The 22,344-nt window shown below is 42.2% G+C and overlaps 1 protein-coding gene across 1 annotated transcript; it reads right to left on the bottom strand.

Moving 5' to 3' along the window:
* Positions 1-12,813: 12,813 nt before the first annotated feature.
* Positions 12,814-21,291, bottom strand: LOC139318266 (phospholipase A2 inhibitor alpha-like protein). The gene is made up of 4 exons (XM_070945638.1): positions 21,215-21,291; positions 20,263-20,360; positions 16,718-16,801; positions 12,814-13,315 (listed from the first exon to the last, which is right to left on the bottom strand). Exons 2-4 carry the CDS (start codon positions 20,342-20,344, stop codon positions 12,978-12,980), a joined length of 504 nt encoding a protein of 167 aa, XP_070801739.1. The 5' UTR covers positions 20,345-20,360; positions 21,215-21,291; the 3' UTR covers positions 12,814-12,977.
* Positions 21,292-22,344: the final 1,053 nt, after the last annotated feature.

Here is a 22,344-nt window from a genome sequence, read left to right as displayed (position 1 = left end):
AGTAGTTAAAAGCCTGGTAGACCAATATCTCTGCTAAATCCTAAATAATTGTCACATGACCATCAAGCCACACCCACAAAATAAGCCACACCCACAGAACCGGTAGTAAAAAAAATTAGAACCCACCCCTGTCTTTCTCCCTTCCTCTTTTATAGAGTTTATCAGCAGCACCAATTACAATCAATCTAAATCAATACAATTCCACATCCCAACCTAAAACCCTGGAAAGAGCTACAAACCAGCCTCCATCAGTAGACGGCAAACATATCATTCAGCTCCCAGGACTTGTTTGAACAGCTGGGTCAATAGACCTCCTAACTGGTCAACAGAGAAGGTATCCTTCAAATGTCTGGGGAGAGGCTGATGTTCCAGAGGAAGAGATAAGAAGAGACAAACTGTGCTTCTGCAATTCCTGGAGGTGATACTGGGCAAGTATCTGGGCAAGGAGATGTGGAGTGAACAGGCCCACTATGACCTTACCAGATAGGAAATTTCTAGGCCAGGAAGAAACATTGCTATTGATACTCACTTCATTAATAGCAATAGCAATAGCACCAGTGGTGAAATCCAAATTTTTTTACTATCAGTTCTGTGGGTGTGGCTTGGTGGGTGTGGTGTGGCTTGGTGGGCGTGGCTTGGTGGGCATGGCAGGAGAAGGATACTGCATTCCCTCCCCACTCCTGGGGGAAGGACATTGCAAAATCTCCATTCCAACCCCACTCAGGGGCCAGTCAGAGGTAGTATTTGCTGATTCTCCGAACTACTCAAAATTTCCGCTACAGGACTTCCAGTTTGACATCGTGGCAAGACAGTCGGGGAATTAGCGGGCTCTGACGAACCCTACGAAAACCCCGGCTGACAAACTGCCACCGATGGGTCTTCAGACTAGAATCGTCCTGCAGGGACGGGGAAGAAAGAGAGGCACCTCAGATGACCAAGAGGAACAGGCAAGTTCCTCGGAGGTCAGAGGGAACTCTCTGTGATTCAGCAGTGCATGGCGCCAGCCATGGTGGCTGCCATGAAGCTGGGACAACCGGATCAAATATTGAGCAGGAGGAAAGTAGAACGGAACAGAGTTTTTCGAAGCTGGTTGAGTGTCAGCCAACCCAAGCTTGTAATAACATCAAGGGAAACATCTTTTAACTACAAGACCCCTAGCGATAAAATAGCAGCTAAGGAGCACGGGGGCAAAGAAGATTTTGAAATGTAACTTTAAAGAGACAAAAAAAAGATAGAAAATTGATTTTTGAATAAAACTAATTGGAAACGTTAAACATTGAGACATGGTCAAAGGATTGGAAGAGTTTAAATTTGGACTGGACTTTAATAAAAAGATTTGATACTTTTAAAACTAAAAAGAAAAAGAGAAGCCAAGTAAGATTGTTATGTAACTGAAACAAGATGGATACTTGTTAAACAATTGGAAATTGTGGATTGCAGAGAGACACCTTCTGGAGTAAAAAGGAACATTGCAACTTGGTTTTTGTTTTGGAAAATCGTGAACTTTACAGATAACAACCGTGAGAATTTGTGGAGGATGATTTCTTTGTCTGCAGGTGGCTTGACTATGGGGGGGAAAAAAGAAAAGAAAAGAGGAACCACAATGGAACTCTTACAATTGGGATAACATCAACTTAAAAAGAATAAAATGGCGCAGGAATTAGAGAAGGAACAAACTTGTCAGATGTAAATGCCTTATTCTCTAATGTGTAAATAATGTATATATGGAACATCAGGGGTTAACTTATTACTTGAGCTTTAATGTATTCATATTTTACCACTCCCATTCCTGGCTCCGCCCCTTGTATATAAAAGGAGCCATCCTCCCCATTTTCCTTGCTTCTATCTTGAATATTCAGCGAATATAGAATGCCTATTATGAATAAAGAGAATTATATTTAAACCTATAACTTCTATTATCTTTATTGAGTCTGATCCTGAAAATATTGCAACAAGCTGGTAGCAGAGGATGGTTAATTGACTCAATAAGTAATTAAAAATGTCCAAGAAAGATAGGCCCAACACCAGGGCCTACAGCAAAGAAATAGAAACTGATCAAGAGATGATCAACGAATCCACTAATGCGATTTCGAGAGAATCCGAAGAATACACCACTGAAGAAGAAGAACTGATGAGTGAAAATAACGACCAGGAAGAAATCGAGATAGAAAATAACGAACTCAGGTCAGAAATATTAAAAATACTAAAAAGCCAAAAGAATGATGAAAGCCTCATCGCGGACCTCCAGGAGATGCTGAGGAACAGCGGAGCAGCGAGAGAGAAAAACATCATTAAAGAAAAACCCAAAGATCAAAAAACTGTGAGTGAAATGACTACTGAGAAAATAGTTGTAAAAAAGAAAAGATGTGACCCCGCGCGAAATTTTGAACGGCAGCCATCTTGGTTTCAACGAACTTCAAAAGGGAGTGAAGCAGAGCCAATCAAAACGCTCAGTTCAAAATTTCTGGCGCGAAAAACGCTATCAGACGAAGAAAGTGAAAAAGAAGTCTCAAACTCTTCAGATGAACCAAAATCAGAAAGTGAAGACGATTTAACAAAGTCTCAAGTAGAGTCAGCAATGAAAACACTTTTTGCTGCTTTTGGGCCAAGATTGAAAATTTCTAAGACATCAACGAAGAAGCAAGCAATCAAACCGACAACTCAAGACCTGCACGCTCCCATCCTGACTTCGAAAACGACGACACCCGAGCCCAGAGAGCCATGCCGATTCCGTCCTACACCGCAGACAGAATCGAGTGCCAGCACACACAAGAGAAAGAGAAGAACCGCCGCCATCACCAAAGCCCCAAAAACCGAGCCAGAGACCGACTCATCTGAAGAGGAGCGGATCGAGAGAGCTGAAATGGAGAGAACCTTCCACAACGGCGCCAAAGAAGAAATGAGCAACGCGCATGTGCAAAACTACGTAGACGGCCCCGAAAGACTTGAACTGGCCAGAGAACCGCGCAGACTCGTTACAAGCATCCCAATGCCGTTCTGTAATTTCCTGCACTTGAGAGACCACGGACTGCCTCAGGTTGTAAGTAATGGACAAAATAATGTGGGGAACTTACCCAGTGACTTCCCAAAACTTAGAGTTGATGGCATTAATTTACAAGAGTGGTACCAACAGCTTCAGGTTATTTTTATGAAAGAAAATTTACTATTCTTTATAACTAGTCCTCCAAGAAGACCTTGGACTTTAAAAATAGACTGTTTACATCATAGAGCATTTTTCATAATAATTTCTAGCGTGTCTCCTGCAATGTATCATAGCATCAAACCAAACCTAACTGTATCAGAAATAATTCAATGCATGTTTAATCTATTTCACAGCGATAGCGTAGCCACAACCACAAGAATGTCTAAGGATTTCTTTTCTTCTAGAGTGAAACCAGGGGTTTCTATAAGTGAACATTTGATAAATCTAAACAAAATAAGAGCTGAGCTGCAATTGAGGGGGGAAGTGATTTCAGATCAAACTATGAAAAGTGTTATTATCAATTCACTTGATCCATCATGGGATAGCTTTATGTCACACTTAGATACCATTAATTTGGGATATTTATCAATAGAAAGTCTATCTAACAAATTGATAGCAGAAGACAATTCAAGAAAAAATCGTTCCAGTAACCAAACAGAACACAAATCTTTTAGGAAAGTAGTCTTTCAAGATAAATATAATGAAGCCTTTAGATGCCACAATTGTGGATCCAGGGAACACAGTAGAAGAGACTGTCCCAAAGTCCCAAGAGAGAGACATAGGCCAGAATATAGGAGCAAATACAATTACAGACAATCTTCCACAGATAGACACAAATATAGAAGTCCACCAAACTACAGAGAAAGTAGAGGGGGTAGAGAGAATTCAAAAGAGAGAAAATCTGGGTCACTAAATGGGCTAAATAAACAAGACAGCACCAAAACACAACAAGATGAGAACAATAATTGGCTTATTGATTCTGGTGCAACAAATCACACCACTAATAACAAAAGTATATTATCTTCATTTACAGAAGATAAGTTTGTGATAAAGGTAGCTAATCAAGAAAAGGTTCAAGTATTAGGCAGAGGAAATGTGACCTTGCCTGGTTTAGGGAAAATAGAGGGGGTATTATTAATCCCAGAAATACCTCACAACATACTAAGTGCTATAAAACTAAGCAGAGAATCTGACATCAATATAGTTTTCTCAAAGGGGAAAGCAACTATAGAAAAGAACAAAACAAATGTAGGCACTGTGATGATAAAAGGGGGTCTACCCTATCTGATAACCAAAGAAAGATGGTTACATAACATTGATTCAAATATGGAAGATTGTATTGAAGCAGATGATAAAAATGTCAGTAACAGTGACAATGATGAATGTAAAATAACTCATGATAACAAAAATACACACAATGAGAAGAAACCAAAAATAGGTAAACCTATTCATGATGAGTGTGCCCATATCTTACATAGGAAGTTAGGACATGCAAGCTTTCCTGTAGTACAAAAAATGACTGAACACGCAGAAGGTGTAAAAATAAAAAATTGTGAAAATTATTTAGAATGCTCAGTATGTAAATCCACCAAACTAAAAACCAGTCCTAGACCAAAAAAATCTAACAGATCAACTAACAATATTTTTGATTTGGTACATATGGACTTAGTTGGTCCATTAACTCCATCAATTACCTATAGAAAACGTTACTTCCTAACAATAGTGGATGATTACAGTCGCTATGGTTTTGTTTACACATTAAAGCACAAGGATGAAACCTTTCAGAAATTTAAGGAATTCTACAAACGCATAGAAACACAACATAATATCAGAATAAAACAAATTATGACAGATAGGGGATGTGAATTCATGTCTAAAGAATTCTCCCAATGGTTAAAGGATAGAGGGATGCTACATTTCACGTCCAATCCATTTTCTGCCTTTCAAAATGGGATTGCAGAGAGAAAGAACTCCACACTACAAACCATGATTAGATGCACATTAGAGGATGCTGGTTTAGGCAAACAATTTTGGTCAGAAGCCTTACATTATTCAAATTACACTCAAAATAGAACATGGTCCAGTGTTGTGAATAAGACACCATATGAGGTGATGTACAATAGAAAACCTAAATTAGCACACATGCACATATTTGGAGTTACTGCAGACGTGCACATACCTAAACAATTGAGGAGAAAGGGAGAAAACGTATCCAGGAGATTAAGATTCATGGGATACGAAACTGGAACCAAAGGGTACAGATTCATCGATAATAATAACAAATTTATAGTATCCAGAACAGCTGTGTTTCATGAGCAGGCCAATTGGTCTAAGTTGCACCTTAATGAAATTTTTCCTAATAAAAGCAAAGATAATATATCTTGCGAGGAAGGGACAACAGAAAATCAAAATATTAACAAAAGTAAGAACAAAACCAAAACTTGGACAAATAGTCAGCATAAAATAAAGACAGACACATTAACAAAAAAGGAAGCCAGATATTTGCATGACAACCATAGCAAACCTGAAAGAAATATTAGAAATAATAGAAACCAAATACCAAATAAATACAAAGATTATATTATGCATATGGATGGAGAACAAATAACACCTAATACATATGAGGAAGTATTGAAACTTCCCCGTGAAGAAAGAGAAAAATGGGAACTAGCTATGGAAAAAGAAATGAAAAGTTTACAAGGATTAAATGTATTCACACCTGCGATCGCACCTAAGGATAAAACAATTATAGGTACCAGGTGGATTTATAAAATTAAGAATTTAGAAGGAGGTAATACCTTATACAAGGCCAGACTAGTTGCACAAGGTTATGCACAAAAATATCCAGAAGACTATACTGACACATATTCACCCACAGTGAGAACAGAGAGTGTCAAAACAGCTCTTGTAGTAGCATCTGCACTCAATCTAGACGTGTTTCAATATGACATACAGACTGCATACTTACATGCAAAATTAGATAAGGAAATATATGTAAGAGCACCACACAGTCAATACACTAATAAGAACGAAATTTGGTTACTAAATAAAAGTCTGTACGGATTGAAGCAATCTGGCAAAAGATGGTACGATTGTTTGGTAAAAGTACTAAAGACCATGGATTTCAACGCCACCACTGCTGATAACTGTTTCTTTGTAAAAAAGAGTAATGATCATATTGAATTTGTATTAATTTATGTGGATGATATTTTATATATTGGAAAGCATAAAGAGAGCAGGGAAATCTTTGTAAATAAGTTAAACGAACACTTCTCATTGAAATCACTAGGTAGAGTGAATAAATACCTTGGTGTACAAATTAACAAAACAAAAAGGGGATTCAAACTTACTCAAAAAGATAAAATCATTGAACTCCTAAACAAATGTAACTTAAATAATGCCAAAACATGTGACACACCTATGCAAACTGATTTTCTTAGAAACAATGATGAATCTTCCCCTGAGTTTAAAGACAACACATTTTACAGATCAGTTATAGGTTCACTCCTTTATATATCTAATTGGACTAGACCAGATATTGCATTACCTCTCAATTTATTGTCAAGATATGTTAGCAAACCAACCTTGTATCATTGGGAAGCTGTCAAAAGAATTTTAAGATATCTGAAAAGTACATTAGATTTTTGTTTAATATTGGAACCCAATAATGACAAAGAACCAAAAATTACTTGTTATGCTGATGCAGATTGGGCTGGTGATACATCATGCAGAAAGAGTACCTCTGGTTATGTTTTTCTATTGAACGATTGTCCAGTTTACTGGTATACTGGTAAACAAGAACTGGTAGCCACCTCTACCACAGAAGCAGAATATGTTTGCTTGTCTAAAGCTGCAAATAACCTTGTATGGTTCAATGATTTGATCACAGATGTTTGGAAGAAACCTACTTTACCATTTATTATGCATGAAGATAATAAAGCGGCCATTGAAATTTCTAGATCCGATGCAATTGGACAAAGGTCCAGGCATATTGATATAAAATTTAAGCACGTGAGACAACTATCTCAAGACGGATTCATCAAAGCAATACATTGTGATACTTCTGAACAATTAGCTGACATATTAACAAAACCCTTACCTTCTAAACAACACAAATATTTAACTTCTAAATTATATGTATTATATTGTCCTGAATCTGAATGTAACTGGTGTTGTATAACGAACCGGCATTTAGAGGGGGATTTGTCAGATGTAAATGCCTTATTCTCTAATGTGTAAATAATGTATATATGGAACATCAGGGGTTAACTTATTACTTGAGCTTTAATGTATTCATATTTTACCACTCCCATTCCTGGCTCCGCCCCTTGTATATAAAAGGAGCCATCCTCCCCATTTTCCTTGCTTCTATCTTGAATATTCAGCGAATATAGAATGCCTATTATGAATAAAGAGAATTATATTTAAACCTATAACTTCTATTATCTTTATTGAGTCTGATCCTGAAAATATTGCAACAAAACTGATGTATTTGACTTGGAATGGAAATAAGAAAAATAATTAAAATGCCACATGGAAGACAAAATTAGAGGACATTGAAGCTGAAATGAACTATATGCAAGCAGACAAGAAAATGAAGAAACAAGACATAATGGCTGGAAATAAAGAAGACAAAGACAATGTGATTAAATATGAATAAGTAATGCACAGGTGGATAGTAATAATAAACAGGAGGTTTTTAGAGACTATATTGTGAAAAACAATAGTTATAAAGATGATTACACTGGGATTAACAGTGAAAGAATTGGGGAATATGGGATAAAATAGAAAAGTCCAAGATTTTAATCTACAAAATAACTATATTGAGATTAATGATGGTTAACAGAAATATGAGTAGAATATGTTACAGATACTTAAAATTGAAATATGGATGAAAGCTATAATATATGAGAAATAGACTATGTTAAAAGAAAATATATCAATGGACATAATGAATCAATTTTTATTAAGATGTTACATGGTATTACTTGAGAATAATTGATGATTATAAAAACTGGGATATTGTTTAAATACCTATAACAATTGCAATAATTTGAATATTTTCAATAACTTTAATATTTTAATATTTTCAATATTTTTGATATTATATCTATCTAAGCAAAAAAGAAAAGAAGATTGAAATAATATAGGACTATGAATTACAAATAAGAATTACTCAAACTGGTTTTTATACAAATGGTATGGTTAAAGAGATAGAATTGTGGGAAATAATTGGAAAATTGTATTGTAGTCTTATTTGAATTAAGAACTATGTTTCAATGTTAAATTGCTATATTTTTGGGATTAGAGATAGGATCTAAATTTGGTGAAGTAATAGGGAAATAAAGATTTATTGAGCATTATACGAAGTAAAAAATGTGGGGAAGTTTTAGAAAGGGAAATAAGATTTTGAAACATAAACATGTTTGACCTGTATTCTTAATAGTGAGGATTTAGGATAAGAATTGTGAAATGTATTATGAGGTATTAATTGAATTGAGATTTAAAATGGATTAATAGAAGGATAATTGTTTTGATTAAATAAATAAGAGTAAACTTTTTATAAGATGGTAATAGGGGAGATAGGTGATTTAAGATTAAGTATTGTTAATAGTGAGGATTTAGGGTAAGAATTGTGAAATGTACTATGAAGTATTAATTGAATTAAGATTTAAGGGGGGTTAATAGAAGGGTAATTGTTTTGATTAAGTAAATTTGATTTAATATTTTTTTAAGGTGGTATTAGTTGAGATAGGTGAGTTAAGATTAAGAAATAAGTGTTATGGCAAAATAGAATATACAAAATTTTGTTAAAGATGGGGAAAAAAACCCTGTGTAAATTGATGACCGGATCAGGTCTCTGTTCCAAAAAGATGTAATTTGTGTGTTGGAAATTTTTTTTTTAAAAAAAAACTGTTTGCAAAAATAAATAAATAAAACAATTTCCGCTACTGGTTCTCCGAACTGCTCAAAATTTCCGCTACCGGTTCTCCAGAACCTGTCAGAACCTGTTGGATTTCACCCCTGAATAGCACTTAGACTTATATGCCGCTTCATAGTGCTTTACAGCCCTTTCTAAGTGGTTACAGGGTCAGCCTATTGCCCCCAATCATCTGGGTCCTCCTTTTACCCACCTCGGAAGGATGGAAGGCTGAGTCAATCTTGAGTCAATCAGGATCGAACCTCTGGCCGTGAGCAGTGAGTTTAGCCTGCAATACTTCATTCTAATGACTGCATCACCACAGCTCTTGCCTTGTAAGGACAAGAAGGTTACTTTGAAGTTAGGAAGGGAGGATATGAGAGTTAGAAAGGAAGGGACAGTGTAGTCTTTGTCTTCCACAACTTTTTTTTTTTTTTTTTTTTTAGGAAATTGGTACACTCATCTGGATTATATTTATGATATTTCTCTATATCTCCAATAGTCCATTCTCTTCTTGATTCCTTCCAAATGAGTAAGGGCTAAAATCATCAGGAATGGCAGCCAAGAAGTTCTTTACTGGATAACATCGGTTACAGCCTAACATTATCTGAACTTTTAGAGAGTTGGGTGTTAGTCAATATTGATAACAATGCCTACCTACATTCATATACACACATACACTGCCAAACACACAAATACATATATGCAGTTTCCTTAGCTTGGTGTGCATGTTTGAAGATTGAAGAGAGAACTATTTAATTATGTAAGCACTGATATAATGTAGGAAACTAACCAAACAAGTAAAATCCTAGAACAGTGATGGCTAACCTTTTTGCTGTCACGTGCCAAAAGCATGGGGAGTGTGTGGGGGGGGTCACGCACACATGTGCCCACACCCATAATTCAATGCGCCCCACCTCCGCGCGCCCCCTGTTTTGGCACGCAATGGCCTGGTGGGCCCAGTAGACCTGTTTGTTGCCCTCCCCAGGCTCCAGAGGCTTTCTTGGAGCCTGGGGAGGGCAAAAATGGCCCTCCCCAAACCCCGGAGGCCCTCCGGAAACGGCCCATTTCTCGACTTCCAGTGGGACCGGAAGGCCTGTTTTTCGCTCTCCCCAGGCTCCAGAGGCTTTCTAGGAGGCTGGGGAGGACAAAAACAGCCTCCCCCCCCCCAGGGGCCCTCTGGAGGCCGGAAACACCCCATTTCCCAACTCCCGGCAGGCCCGAAAATCAGCTGGCCAGCGCGCGCATGTGCGCTGGAGCAGAGCTAGAGCAACACTCGCATGCCCACAGATATGGCTCCGCCTGCCACCTGTGGCACATGTGCCATAGGTTCACGATCACGGTCCTAGAAGGTATACAGACTTGCTTACTACGTCAAATTTATCTCTCCTTCTGGCCAGCCTAAGAAACCACTGCCCATTTTTGCTTTAATGTAGCAACCAAAGCATGGCCCTTATTTAGCTTTCATTATTGTTATCCTACCTGATCCCCTACTTACATCCTGAGTGGGATTCCCCATTATGTATTTACTTTCATTCTTCCCTCCTGGCAATTGCAGGTGATGCAACACAATTCAGAAGGAAAAAAATGAAAAGAAAAAGAGAAATCAAACTTCCAGAGCTGAAATCTTTCCTTAACCAGTCCTCAAATACTGTATTGTCTATGGATTTCTATGGAGATTCTCATTCATCTAGGTCATGGTTGTCTCAAACAAAGACAACCGGACTTTCTTGGGGTTTTTTTCCCCTTTGAAAATGTTTCTCTTCTCATCCAAGACGTTTGCTCAGTTCAGAATAGTGAAGAAGCTTTTTGGATGAGAAGCAAAATGTTTTCAACGAAAAAGATCCAAGAAAATCCAGTTGCCTTTCAGGAAAGCACCTTTGGTAAGGCCACACTTGGAATACTGCATTCAGTTTTGGTCGCCACGATGTAAAAAAGATGTGGAGACTCTAGAAAGAGTGCAGAGAAGAGCAACCAAAATGATTAGGGGACTGGAGGCTAAAACATATGAAGAACAGTTGCTGGAACTGGGTATGTCTAATTTAATGAAAATAAGGACTAGGGGAGACATGATAGCAGTGTTCCAATATCTTAGAGGCTGCCACAAAGAAGAAGGAGTCAAGCTATTCTCCAAAGCACCTGAGAGCAGGACAAGAAGCAATGGGTGGAAACTAATCAAGGAGAGAAGCAACTTAGAACTAAGGAGAAATTTCTTGACCGTTAGAACAATGAATCAGTGGAACAACTTGCCTCCAGAAATTGTGAATGCTCCAACCCTGGAAGTTTTTAAGAAGAGATTAGACAACCATTTGTCTGAAGTGGTGCAGGGTTTCCTGCCTAGGAAGGGGGTTGGGCTACAAGACCTCCAAGGTCCCTTCCAACTCTGTTATTCTATTTCTATTTCTACCCCTAGAGATGCCGTATTTCTACAGCACCAACAATTCCAACCAATAACAGCCAACCCAACCAAGACAATGATTATGTGATGACTGTGAGATTATTTAATGCTTGGTGTATGTTCCTTTGAATCAGTGTTGATGATTGATTCACTCCTGGTGACTGCCTGGAAAAGTCACTACAGTTTTCTTGACAAGATTTTGGAGTCTACTTACTGTTGCCTTCTTAGGGCTGGGTGTAGCCATTGGCCAAGATGAACCTTTTGGCTTCATGTCTCAGGAAGGATTGGATTTCCTGGCCTCCTGGTCTCTAGCCTGATGCCTTTTAACCACTACAAATTGATTGAAATATGCATCATTCGCCCTAGGAAACCTAGTTTGCTCTAGAAGGCTACCTGGATATTTTCAAAGCATACATAAATGGTGTATTATGAGCCGTGGTGGTGCAGTGGTTAGAATGCAGTACTGCAGGCTATTTCTGCTGGCTGCTGCTGGCTGCCAGCAGTTTGGCAGTTCAATTTTCACCGGCTCAAGGTTGACTCAACCTTCCATCCTTCTGATCAGGGGTGGACTTCAAAAATTTTAGCAAGAGGTTCTCTGCCTGGTTGCTGGGTGGGTGTGGCCATGGTGGACATGGCCTAGTCGGCCTCCTGAACCATGGCAATAGGGAGGGCATTTTGCCCTCTCCAGGCTCCAGAGTCTTTTCTCGAGCCTCCGGGAGGGCAAAAATAGCCTCCCCAGGCTCCGGAGGCCTGTTTCTGGCCTTTCTGAACTTCTGGTAGGCCTGTTTTTCACCCTCCTCGAACCTCCGCACACACCCTGCGCTTACATGCATCCAAAAAGGGCCACGTGGGGACTCCTGGGAGGGGCAGGGCAGGGTATGCAGGGCCAGCCAGAATTGGGATTTGGGGGTTCTCCGAACTGCACAGAATCTTAGCTAGAGGTTCTCCCAAACTCCTGCGACCCCCCCCAGCAGCCCATCCCTGGTTCCGAAGTCAATAAAATGAGGACCCAGGTTGTCGGGGGCAATGTATCAACTCTGTAAACTGCTTAGAAAGGGCTGTAAAGCACTGTGAAGCGGTATATAAGTCTAAGTGCTATTGCTATTTCAAACTCATTACTTGACTGATCACAGCTAGTCCTCGCTTAGTGACCAAAACTGCAACTGACAACTCTTATAAAAGTGGCCGCTACAACAACACTTCTCATGTGGCCAATAAGCAAGACATACAAACCCAACTTTCCCTTTTTCAATTTCCCTGCTGGGTTCTCCATTGACTCTGCTTGTCGGGAGCCAGCTATGAAGCACACAAATGGCAATTGCGTGACTGTGGGTCACTGCTAGAGGTTGTAAGGGCAAGAACCGGTTCTGCAGCAATTTTTTTTAGTGCTTTCATAACTTTAAATGGCTGCAAAACAGAGCAGTTGTTAAGCAAGGCCTTAACCTTAAAGGATGCTCTTTTTTTTTAAAAAAAATCATTTTTAAATAAATGGATGGACGGACAATCAAAAGGTGACATTTGTTTCATTCATTTATTGAACATTCTTCAACGTGGTTCAACAAAGGTGGAATCATTTGTAGGTGCTTTACGTTTTGATGTCTTGGTAGGGTTGATTTTGGGTTGTTCTATTTTAGGTAGCTCCTTTCTTCTGCACAGGATGCTAGCCTTCCTTCTCCTCAAATGAAAGAAAATTCACACACCACCAAGAGGTCTTCATCACAGGATGCAGAGTGCCAGGCTCCCTGTGTATCTGCTTTCACGCACAACTTGTTTCCGTTTGCGTTATTCGGTTCTCCCGCAGCCCAGTTGGTGAACTTGGCTGGGTTCTGGACGACAAGATAGGCTGCTTTGTTGTTTCTCTCCAAAACACTTGCGAAGGCCTTGTTTTCATTTAGGAGTTGAGGGGAAGGAATACGGCCACCGGCTCGGACACATGTGTTTCTGACAGCTTCAAAGTTCCCGAATTGCTTGTTGGTCACGTATAATCTTTCACTGCCACTTCCAAAGGATCGAGCTAGAAACACAACGAAGAAGCAAATGTTCAACTGCAGAAAAATGCTCCACAACTCATATTATTTTTGTGTTCCCAACAAGCACAGGGGTGGCCTTCAAAAATTTTAGCAAGGGGTTCTCTGCCCGGGTGCCGGGTGGGCATGGCCATGGTGGGCGTGGCCTAGTCAGCCTCCTGCACAATGGCGGGAGGTGTGTTTTTGCCCTCCCCGGGCTCCAGAGGCTTTCCCCGAGCCTCTGGGATGGCAAAAATGGCCTCTCCAGGCTCCAGAGGCCCTGCTGTTACATCCAGGAGGCCTGTTTTTCACCCTCCCCAAACCTCCACATGCGCCTTGCACTTACTTGCAACTAAAACGGGCCCTGTGGGGACTCCTGGGAGGGGAGGGGCGGGGTGAGTGGAGCCAGCCAGGAGTGGGATTTGGGGGTTCTCCGAACTGCACAGAAGCTTAGCTAGAAGTTCTCCCGAACCCCTGCAACACCCCCACCCCCAGAAGCCCACCCCTGGCAACAAGCAGATTTTACAAGAAGGAAAAGCAAGGGGTGATTTTGTACTCCAGTTCCGAAAGGAAGTGCCTCCAGGAACAGCAAAGAGAGAAAGATCAGGGACCTGCAAATGGGCCAAACAGCATTAATAACTTCTGTGTTTGTTTGTTTGTTTGTTTGTTTGTTTGTTTGTTTGTTTTTAATTTAAAAAAAATCTGTCTTTTTTTATTTGCAAGAAAAGCACTGAACCAAACCTCTCTGCTTCTGATCTGAAATAGGACTTTATTCTAGTTTTCTGCTGAAAATATCCCTCATCCCAGGAGACCCATTTAAAGTAAACTGTAGCTGGACAAAAAGATGACAGGGAAGCCATCTGGCATTTCTTCAAAAGAATCGTGGTTTGCTTAAGCAAGCTCTTTCAAAGATGTGCTGTCTCAGATAATGTGTCCTAAAAGAGTCAGAGATTCTGCACAACAGCACTTGTCAAACTCCAGAATACATCTGGAAAGAAAGCATGAAGTGATACAAATAATAATAATAAATAATCTGTATGTTTCAGCATCTCACTTAATTTGGCCCACGTCATGCACGGGAATTCACTGGAGAAAGCAATTATCGTTTGGAAGAGTTAGCGGTAAAAGGAAATCAGGCCACCAAAGAATACGATGGCTAAAGGTAAAGGTTCCCCTCTCACATATCTGCTAGTCGTTCCCGACTCTAGGGGGAGGTGCTCATCTCTGTTTCAAAGCCGAAGAGCCAGGGCTGTCCGAAGACGTCTCCATGGTCATGTGACTGGCATGACTCAACACCAAAGGTGCACGGAGTGCTGTTACCTTTCCACCAAAGGTGGTCCCTATTTTTCTACTTGCATTTTTTACATGCTTTTGAACTGCTAGGTTGGCAGAAGCTGGGACAAGTAACGGAAGCTCCCTCCGTTACACGGCACTAGGGATTCGAAATGCTGAATTGCCGACCTTTAGATCGACAAGCTCAGCATCTTAGCCACTGAGCCACTGCCTCCCTTAATATGATGGCTAGACACCATCAAAATTGACACCAGCCAGACTATAGAACAATTCAAAGATTGGAAGATGTGGAGAGACCTGCCCCATAGAATCACCAAGAGTCAGATGTGACTCAATGGCTAACATCATCATCATCATCATCCATATGTTTCAGCATCCCACTGATCAGGAACGCGGATGTAAACTTTGAAAAAGGAACCATTGGCAATGTTGTGAAATGATCGGCTATATACATCATGGAAAGGGTGTTTTGGACTGGGTGCAAATAGAAAATTTCTCTGCTATTCCGAAAAGAATCTTGGCTTTTTTCAGACTTTTTCAGAGTGTGCGGAAAAAAATGATTTTTGGAAGGCATTCGGTCACCTGACTCCTTCTTGAAGGAGTCACATCTTTTTACAGAGACAGGGGAAAAACCCACAATGGACAGCACTTGTTCCAAATGATGAATATTATTTCATTTCCCATATTCTGAGGGTGGGGTGGGGGGAAATGCAGTTCTCTCAAGAGCAACAATCAACTTCCATCAGGGTTCACCAGTTCTCTTCCTAGGAATTGAGGGAATCTCACCAAAGTAAGGCTAACCAAGAACTTCAGATGGCAACCAGATGGCAATCAAAATATACAGAAAAGTTTAGCCCTTAGCTGTCTCTTGTGATCATCAGCATTTTTGCAACCCAGATCTGATATCCTTGCTTTGACTGATTCTCATCATTGAGTAAAGTTGGATCTCAAATGACTGTAAATCAGTTCAGGAAATAAGGAAAACCTTCCAGTTTTTGGGCCATTCTCTATGAGTTTGGAAACTACAGACAAGGGTACAAAATTGGAAACTGGACTAAGAAAAGATGCATAGGTTGTTTCTGCTGTTTTCATTCAGTATACAGTATGTGATATCTTGCTCAATAGTAGTAACTGTGAGAGAGATCTTGGAGTCCTAGTAGACAATCATTTACATATGAGCTAGCTGTGTGCTGCAGCTGCCAAAAAAGCCAACACAGTTCTAGGCTGCATAAACAGAGGGATAGAATCAAGATCACGTGAAGGGTTAATGCCACTTTATAGTCCCTTGGTAAGGCCACACTTGGAATACTGCATCCACGATGTAAAAAAGATGTGGAGACTCTAGAAAGAGCAGAGAAGAGCAACCAAGATGATTAGGGGACTGGAAGCTATAACATATAAAGAACGGTTGCAGGAACTGGGTATGTCTAGTTTAATGAAAAGAAGGACTGGGGAGACATGATAGCAATGTTCCAATATCTTAGGGGCTCGTCACAAAGAAGAGGGAGTCAAGCTATTCTCCAAAGCACCCGAGGGCAGGACAAGAAGCAATGGGTGGAATCTAATCAAGAAGAGAAGTAACTTAGAACTAAGGAGAAATTTCCTGACAGTTAAGTCAATTAACCAGTGGAACAACTTGCCTCCAGAAGTTGTGAATGCTCCAACACTGGAAGCTTTTGAGAAGATGTTGGATAAACATTTGTCTGAAATAGTATAGGGTTTCCTGCCTAAGCAGGGGATTGGACTAGAAGATCTCAAAGGTCCCTTCCAACTATTCTATTCTATTCTATTCTATTCTATTCTATTCTATTCTATTCTATTCTATTCTATTCTATTCTATTCTATTCTATTCTCTCAATTAGATAGCAACCCACCAATCCTTAAGAAGTCCACAAGAGAGGATGAAATGGTGGTCTCCACCGCACGTAGCCTATGTGACAGGCCCGAAAAAGATTGCCCAATCCCAGTTCCTATCTTGACCCCTGCCTCTATAGACACTCTAAGAGACAGGCAGCTGGTATACAAATTTAACTGAACTGAATACTTTATTTGGCCAAGTGTGATTAGACACACAACACAACATTTGGAGCAAAAGCCAGGGTTTCAAGTTTTCTTACCTCTGTGGACTGACAAGAAGGCATTTTCCACCTCATTTATCTTTTTCTCAAGTCTGCCGACCTTTTCAACCAAAGAATTCAGTACTAGAAAGGAAAATAGCATCACATTATTGGAGTCACAGAAGGCAAGGCAAGTTGTGTCAAACTGCCCCCCAATTGGTTGGCATTCAAACCATGAGCAACTATTCTTTCTTGGACTTGCCTACTTAACCTTCAGGTGAATGCTGGGCATCTCAGCTGAATATACATTGGTTCTCAGAAGAAGGCATGAAATGGCTTAGGGGGAAATTAGGTTATTGGCTCGTTCTCCAGCCTACTTGAACCTTACCCTCTCTGGACAAGAAGGACATTAGCAAACCTGCTTTCCTGACTATCCCATTCCAGATGTGAATTCACACACTGGAAAGCTCTTCTGAAGAACAGAAATCTTTGCATTACACGTCTTGCTTCAGCCTTGATGGGCTGATTTCTACAGCTATGATTTGTTTGTTGTTTGTTTGGATTTCATCAGTAAAAGATTTCGAAGGAGCTCTTTTACCAACTCTGCTCTCCAGGAGCCTTTTTTGCATTCAGATAACAGAATAACGGAACTGGAAGGGACCTTGGAGGTTGTCTAGTCCAACCCTGTGCTCAAGTAGGAGACACTATACCATTTCAGACAAATGGCTCTCCAATCTCTTCTTAAAAACCTCCAGTAATGGAGCACCAGTAGTGGGATTCAGCCAGTTTGGGAGGTTTAGGCGAACCGGTAGTTAAATTGCTGGGTGGCCCCACCCCTCCCTGCTCCACCCCTTCCAGGAGTCCCACACGCCCCATTTTGGCTCCCAGATAAGTGCAGGGAGGTCTCCTAGGCCCAAAACGAGGTGCGGGGGGCAGCCCCCACAGCCCGTTTCGCTTCCCAGGGGGCTTCAGGGCGGCTTCCTAGGCCCGTTTTCGCTTCACAGGAGGCTTCAGTGAGACCTCCTAGGCCCAAAATGGGGCACGGAGGTGTGGCCTGTCCCCCTCCCCATGGCCCATATTTGGTCCCAGGAGGGTCCAGGAGGCCGAGTGCTGCCTGTCACACCCCGTGGCCATGCCCAGCATGGCCACGCCCATCCAGCCAGTCATTAGGGCAGAGAACCAGTTGTTAAATTATTTGAATTCCACCACTATGGAGCACTCACAACTTCTGAATGCTAGCCATTCCACTGATTAATTGTTCTCACTGTCTGGAAATTTCTCCTTAGTTCTAGCTTGCTTCTTTCCTTGATTAGTTTCCATCTGTTGCTTCTTGTCCTGCCTTCAGGTGCTTTGGAGAATAGGTTGATCCCCTCTTTTTGTGGAAGTCCCTCAAATATTGGAACACTGGTAACATGTCACCCTAATTTATTTTTATTTTATTTTATTTTATTTTGAATTTGTATACCGCCCTTCTCCCTGAGGATTCAGGGCGGTGAACAGCCAAGTAAAAACATCAAGTACAAATATTAAAATACAGTTAAAATATACATATATAAATTTGGCCCCATTAATTAAAAACAATAAACAAAACACTTAAAAACACTTAAAAAAAATTAGGCCAGCCCGGCTTGCTGGAAAAGGAAGGTTTTAAGGGCACGGCGGAAGGCACCGAGGTCTTGGATTCTCCTTATCTCTGGAGGCAATTGATTCCAGAGGGTAGGTGCCCCCACAGAGAAGGCCCTCCCCCTGGGGGTCACCAGCCTGCACTGTTTGGCTGATGGCACCCCGAGGAGGCCCTCTCTGTGGGAGCGCACGGGTCGATGGGAGATTGTCGGTGGCAGCAGGCGGTCTCGAAGATAGCTAGGCCCTATGCCATGGAGCGCTTTAAAGGTGATAACCAACACCTTGAAGCGCACCCGGAAGACCACTGGGAGCCAGTGCAGCTCGCGCAGGAGCGGTGTTACATGGGAGCGCCAGGCTGCTCCCATCACTACCCGCGCTGCTGCATTCTGGACCAGTTGGAGCCTCCGGGTGCTCCTCAAGGGGAGCCCCATGTAGAGAGCGTTGCAGTAGTCAAGGCGAGAGGTGACGAGGGCATGAGTGACTGTGCACAGGGAATCCCGATCAAGAAAGGGCCGCAACTGGCGGATCAGGCGAACCTGACAAAAGGTCCCCCTGGTTACAGCTGTCAGATGTTCCTCCAAGGACAGCTGCCTATCCAGGACGACTCCCAGATTGCGAGCCCTCTCTGTGGGGGCCAACGACTCGCCCCCAATAGTCAGTGATGGAGTCAACTGACTATATCGGGATGCCGGGAGCCACAGCCACTCAGTCTTGGAAGGGTTGAGCCTGAGCCTGTTCCTCCCCATCCAGATCCGCACAGCCTCCAGGCACTGGGACATCACTTCAAGGGCATCGTTGGGGTGGCCTGGGGTGGAGATGTACAGCTGGGTGTCATCAGCGTACTGGTGGTATCTCACCCCAAAGCCACGGATGATCTCGCCCAGCGGCTTCACATAAATGTTGAACAGGAGGGGCGAGAGGACCGACCCCTGAGGCACTCCACATATAAGAGGCCTTGAGGTCGACCTCTGCCCACCTGCCAACACGAACTGCGACCGGTCGGAGAGAAAGGAGGAGAACCACCGTAATACGGTGCCCCCCATCCCCAACTCTTCCAGCCGGTGCAGCATGATACCATGGTCGATGGTATCAAAAGCCGCTGAGAGGTCTAACAGGACCAGAACAGAGGAACAACCCCTGTCCCGAGCCCTCCAGAGATCATCAACCAACGCGACCAATGCCGTTTCCGTGCTGTGCCCAGGCCTGAAACCAGACTGGAACGGATCTAGATAGGATGTTTCCTCCAAGAATTGTGGAAACTGTCGCGCGACCACACTCTCAACAACCTTCGCCAGGAAGCGAAGGTTGGAGACAGGACGATAGTTGGCCAATATTGCCGGATCCAGGGACGGCTTCTTGAGGAGAGGCCTCACCACCGCTTCTTTCAAAGCGGCGGGGAAGTGACCCTCACTCAACGAAGCGTTGATAACACCCTGGAGCCAGCCTCGTGTAACCTCCCGGGAGGCCAGTACCAACCAGGAGGGACACGGGTCCAGTAAACATGTGGCCGCACTAAGTCTCCCCAAAATCCTGTCCACATCATCCGGAGTCACAGCATCAAACTCCTCCCAGGTAACATTCTCAAGACTATTCCTCGTCACCCTGCCCTGATCTACCCAGTCAGAGTCCAAATCCCCCCGGATCTGAGCGATTTTGTCATACAGGTATTGTCCGAAATCCTCCGCCCTGCCTTCCAAGGGATCCTCCCGCGCTCCCGGATGGAGCAGGGAGCGGGTTACCCTGAACAGGGCGGCCGGACGATTCCCTGATGACGCAATAGAGGTGTAAAGAATCCTTCTTTACACTAGATTGGACATACCCAATTCCTGTAATCGTTCTTTGTATGCTTTAGCCCCCAGCCCCCTAATCATCTCCGCACTCTGTGCTGCATTCAGATAACAAGAATGGCACCCATGCACTCCCACTTCTGCCCATGTGCTAAGCCCCCTCCCCATTCTCAAATATGGGTTTAAAATTATCACTTTGTCCTTCAGGATCCGTTTCATGTCCGTTGGCCAGAGATAGTCCCAAAAGAAGAAGACTGGACAGCAGGATCAGATGCATCTTTTGACCATATAACCTGTACAATCCATAGAGCAGAGTTATTGTGGTATATATGTGGTTTTTAGACCCTTAGAATTTTACATTCACATCCCAGTTTACTCAGAAATGCATAGCAAAAGATACAGTCCCAGCCCAATCTAAGACATTTTTTGATACACATCTCCACAAATCACTAATTTAACAAACTATAACCATGCATTAATCATACTTTCTAGCCCATTCATTAGAACTCAGGATGAACATCTAGCAGAATGGTTGTTAGTAAGTATACTAATTATCTATCAGATAGATAAAGAGAGAGAGAGAGAGAGAGAGATTTATAGATATAGATAGATAGATAATGGGACATGGTGGCTCAGTGGCTAAGACGCTGAGCTTGTCGATCAAAAGGTCGGCAGTTCAGCGGTTCGAATCCCTAGTGCTGCATAACGGGGTGAGCTCCCGTTACTTGTCCCAGCTTCTCCAACCTAGCAGTTTGAAAGCACATAAAAAATGCAAGTAGAAAAATAGGGACCACCTTTGGTGGGAAGGTAACAGCGTTCATGCGCCTTTGGCATTTAGTCATGCCGGTCACATGACCATGGAGACATCTTCGGACAGCGCTGGCTCTTCGGCTTTGAAATGGAGATGAGCACCGCCCCCTAGGGTCGGGAACAACTAGCACATACGTGCAAGGGGAACCTTTACCTTTACCTTTATAGATAGTTATAGAGATAGATGATAGAGAAATAGAGATAGAGACAGAGACAGAGACAGAGACAGAGACAGAGACAGAGATAGAGATAGAGATAGAGATAGAGATAGAGATAGAGAGATAGAGAGATATAAAGATAGAGATAGAGAGAGATATAATTGTTTCTCTGCACTTACGCTGTGGTTTCTGTTCTACAGTAGATGAGGCACCCAGAAACTACTTTCCTCCCAGTGCAAGAGTTATTTTATATCAGTCATGGATTGCGCAACATGAAGGTTGTGCAAACTGATTACTCAAGGTGATAACCTCTGGCTTTTATTCTTCCTCCTCCCCTGTTTATTTAAGAACAGCCTAGATTTTCTGATTGAACGGTTAGAAAAATTGGAAATTCTCCAGTCAAAAAAAGAGGCAAATATGAGGAAATGTTGGAGAATACAGGTGTCTGTGTATGAATGAATGTCCCCAAAAGATTTTGCAACACTTTGCAATAAAACATAGACCCTTGATGTTTCATAACCTTGTGGAAAGATCTCTTCAGGATTACACTAAACAAATCCAGAATTTTGCAAACCACCATAACTTCATCTTAGACAGAAAGAGATACTTTGAAAAAGGGCATTGCAGGGGTGGGCTTCAAAAATTTTAGCAAGGGGTTCTCTGCCCAGTTGCTGGGTGAGCATGGCCATGGTGGGCGTGGCCTAGTCGGCCTCCTGCACCATGGTGTGTGGGGGCTTTTTGCCCTCCCCAAGCTCCGGAGGCTTTCCTCTAGCCTCCGGGAGGGCGAAAACAGCCTCCCCAGGCTCCAGAGGCCCTCTGGAGACCAGAAACGAGCCCTCCCAAACTTCTGGTAGGGCCGTTTTTTCGCCTTCCCCGAGCCTCTGCATGCGCCTTGCACTTACCTGCATCCAAAATGGGCCACGTGGGGACTCCTGGGAAGGGCGGGGCAGGGTGGGAGGGGTGTGGCCGGCCAGGAGTGTGATTTTCCCAAACTCCTGCAAACCCCCAGCAGCCCACCTATGGTGCATTGTATAAACAGTCAAAAACTCAGTTTAGCTGGTACATGGACTGGAGGAGAGATTGAGACAGAATTCAAGGAAACTGAGCTTGATGGAATAGATTTGCCAGTTCTGGAGATATTTGTTGCTTGGAATACCCCTGAATAAATTTATAGGGTGATTTTTAGTAGGTAGAATCTGGAAATTTTAATTTTTCTTGCTCTTCGTCCCTCAAGTAGAATCTCCTTATCTATGTGCGACTGTTTTTTTAAAAAGTGTGGATTTTCACGAGTGCATATCCATATGCCTTC

The sequence above is a fragment of the Pituophis catenifer genome, unplaced genomic scaffold (assembly GCF_029215685.1).
Source record: "Pituophis catenifer annectens isolate HBS135680 unplaced genomic scaffold, rPitCat1.0.hap2 SCAF_6, whole genome shotgun sequence".
NCBI lineage: Eukaryota > Metazoa > Chordata > Lepidosauria > Squamata > Colubridae > Pituophis > Pituophis catenifer.
Note: the sequence above shows the minus strand (reverse complement) of the source record. Positions and strands in the feature narration are given on the sequence as shown.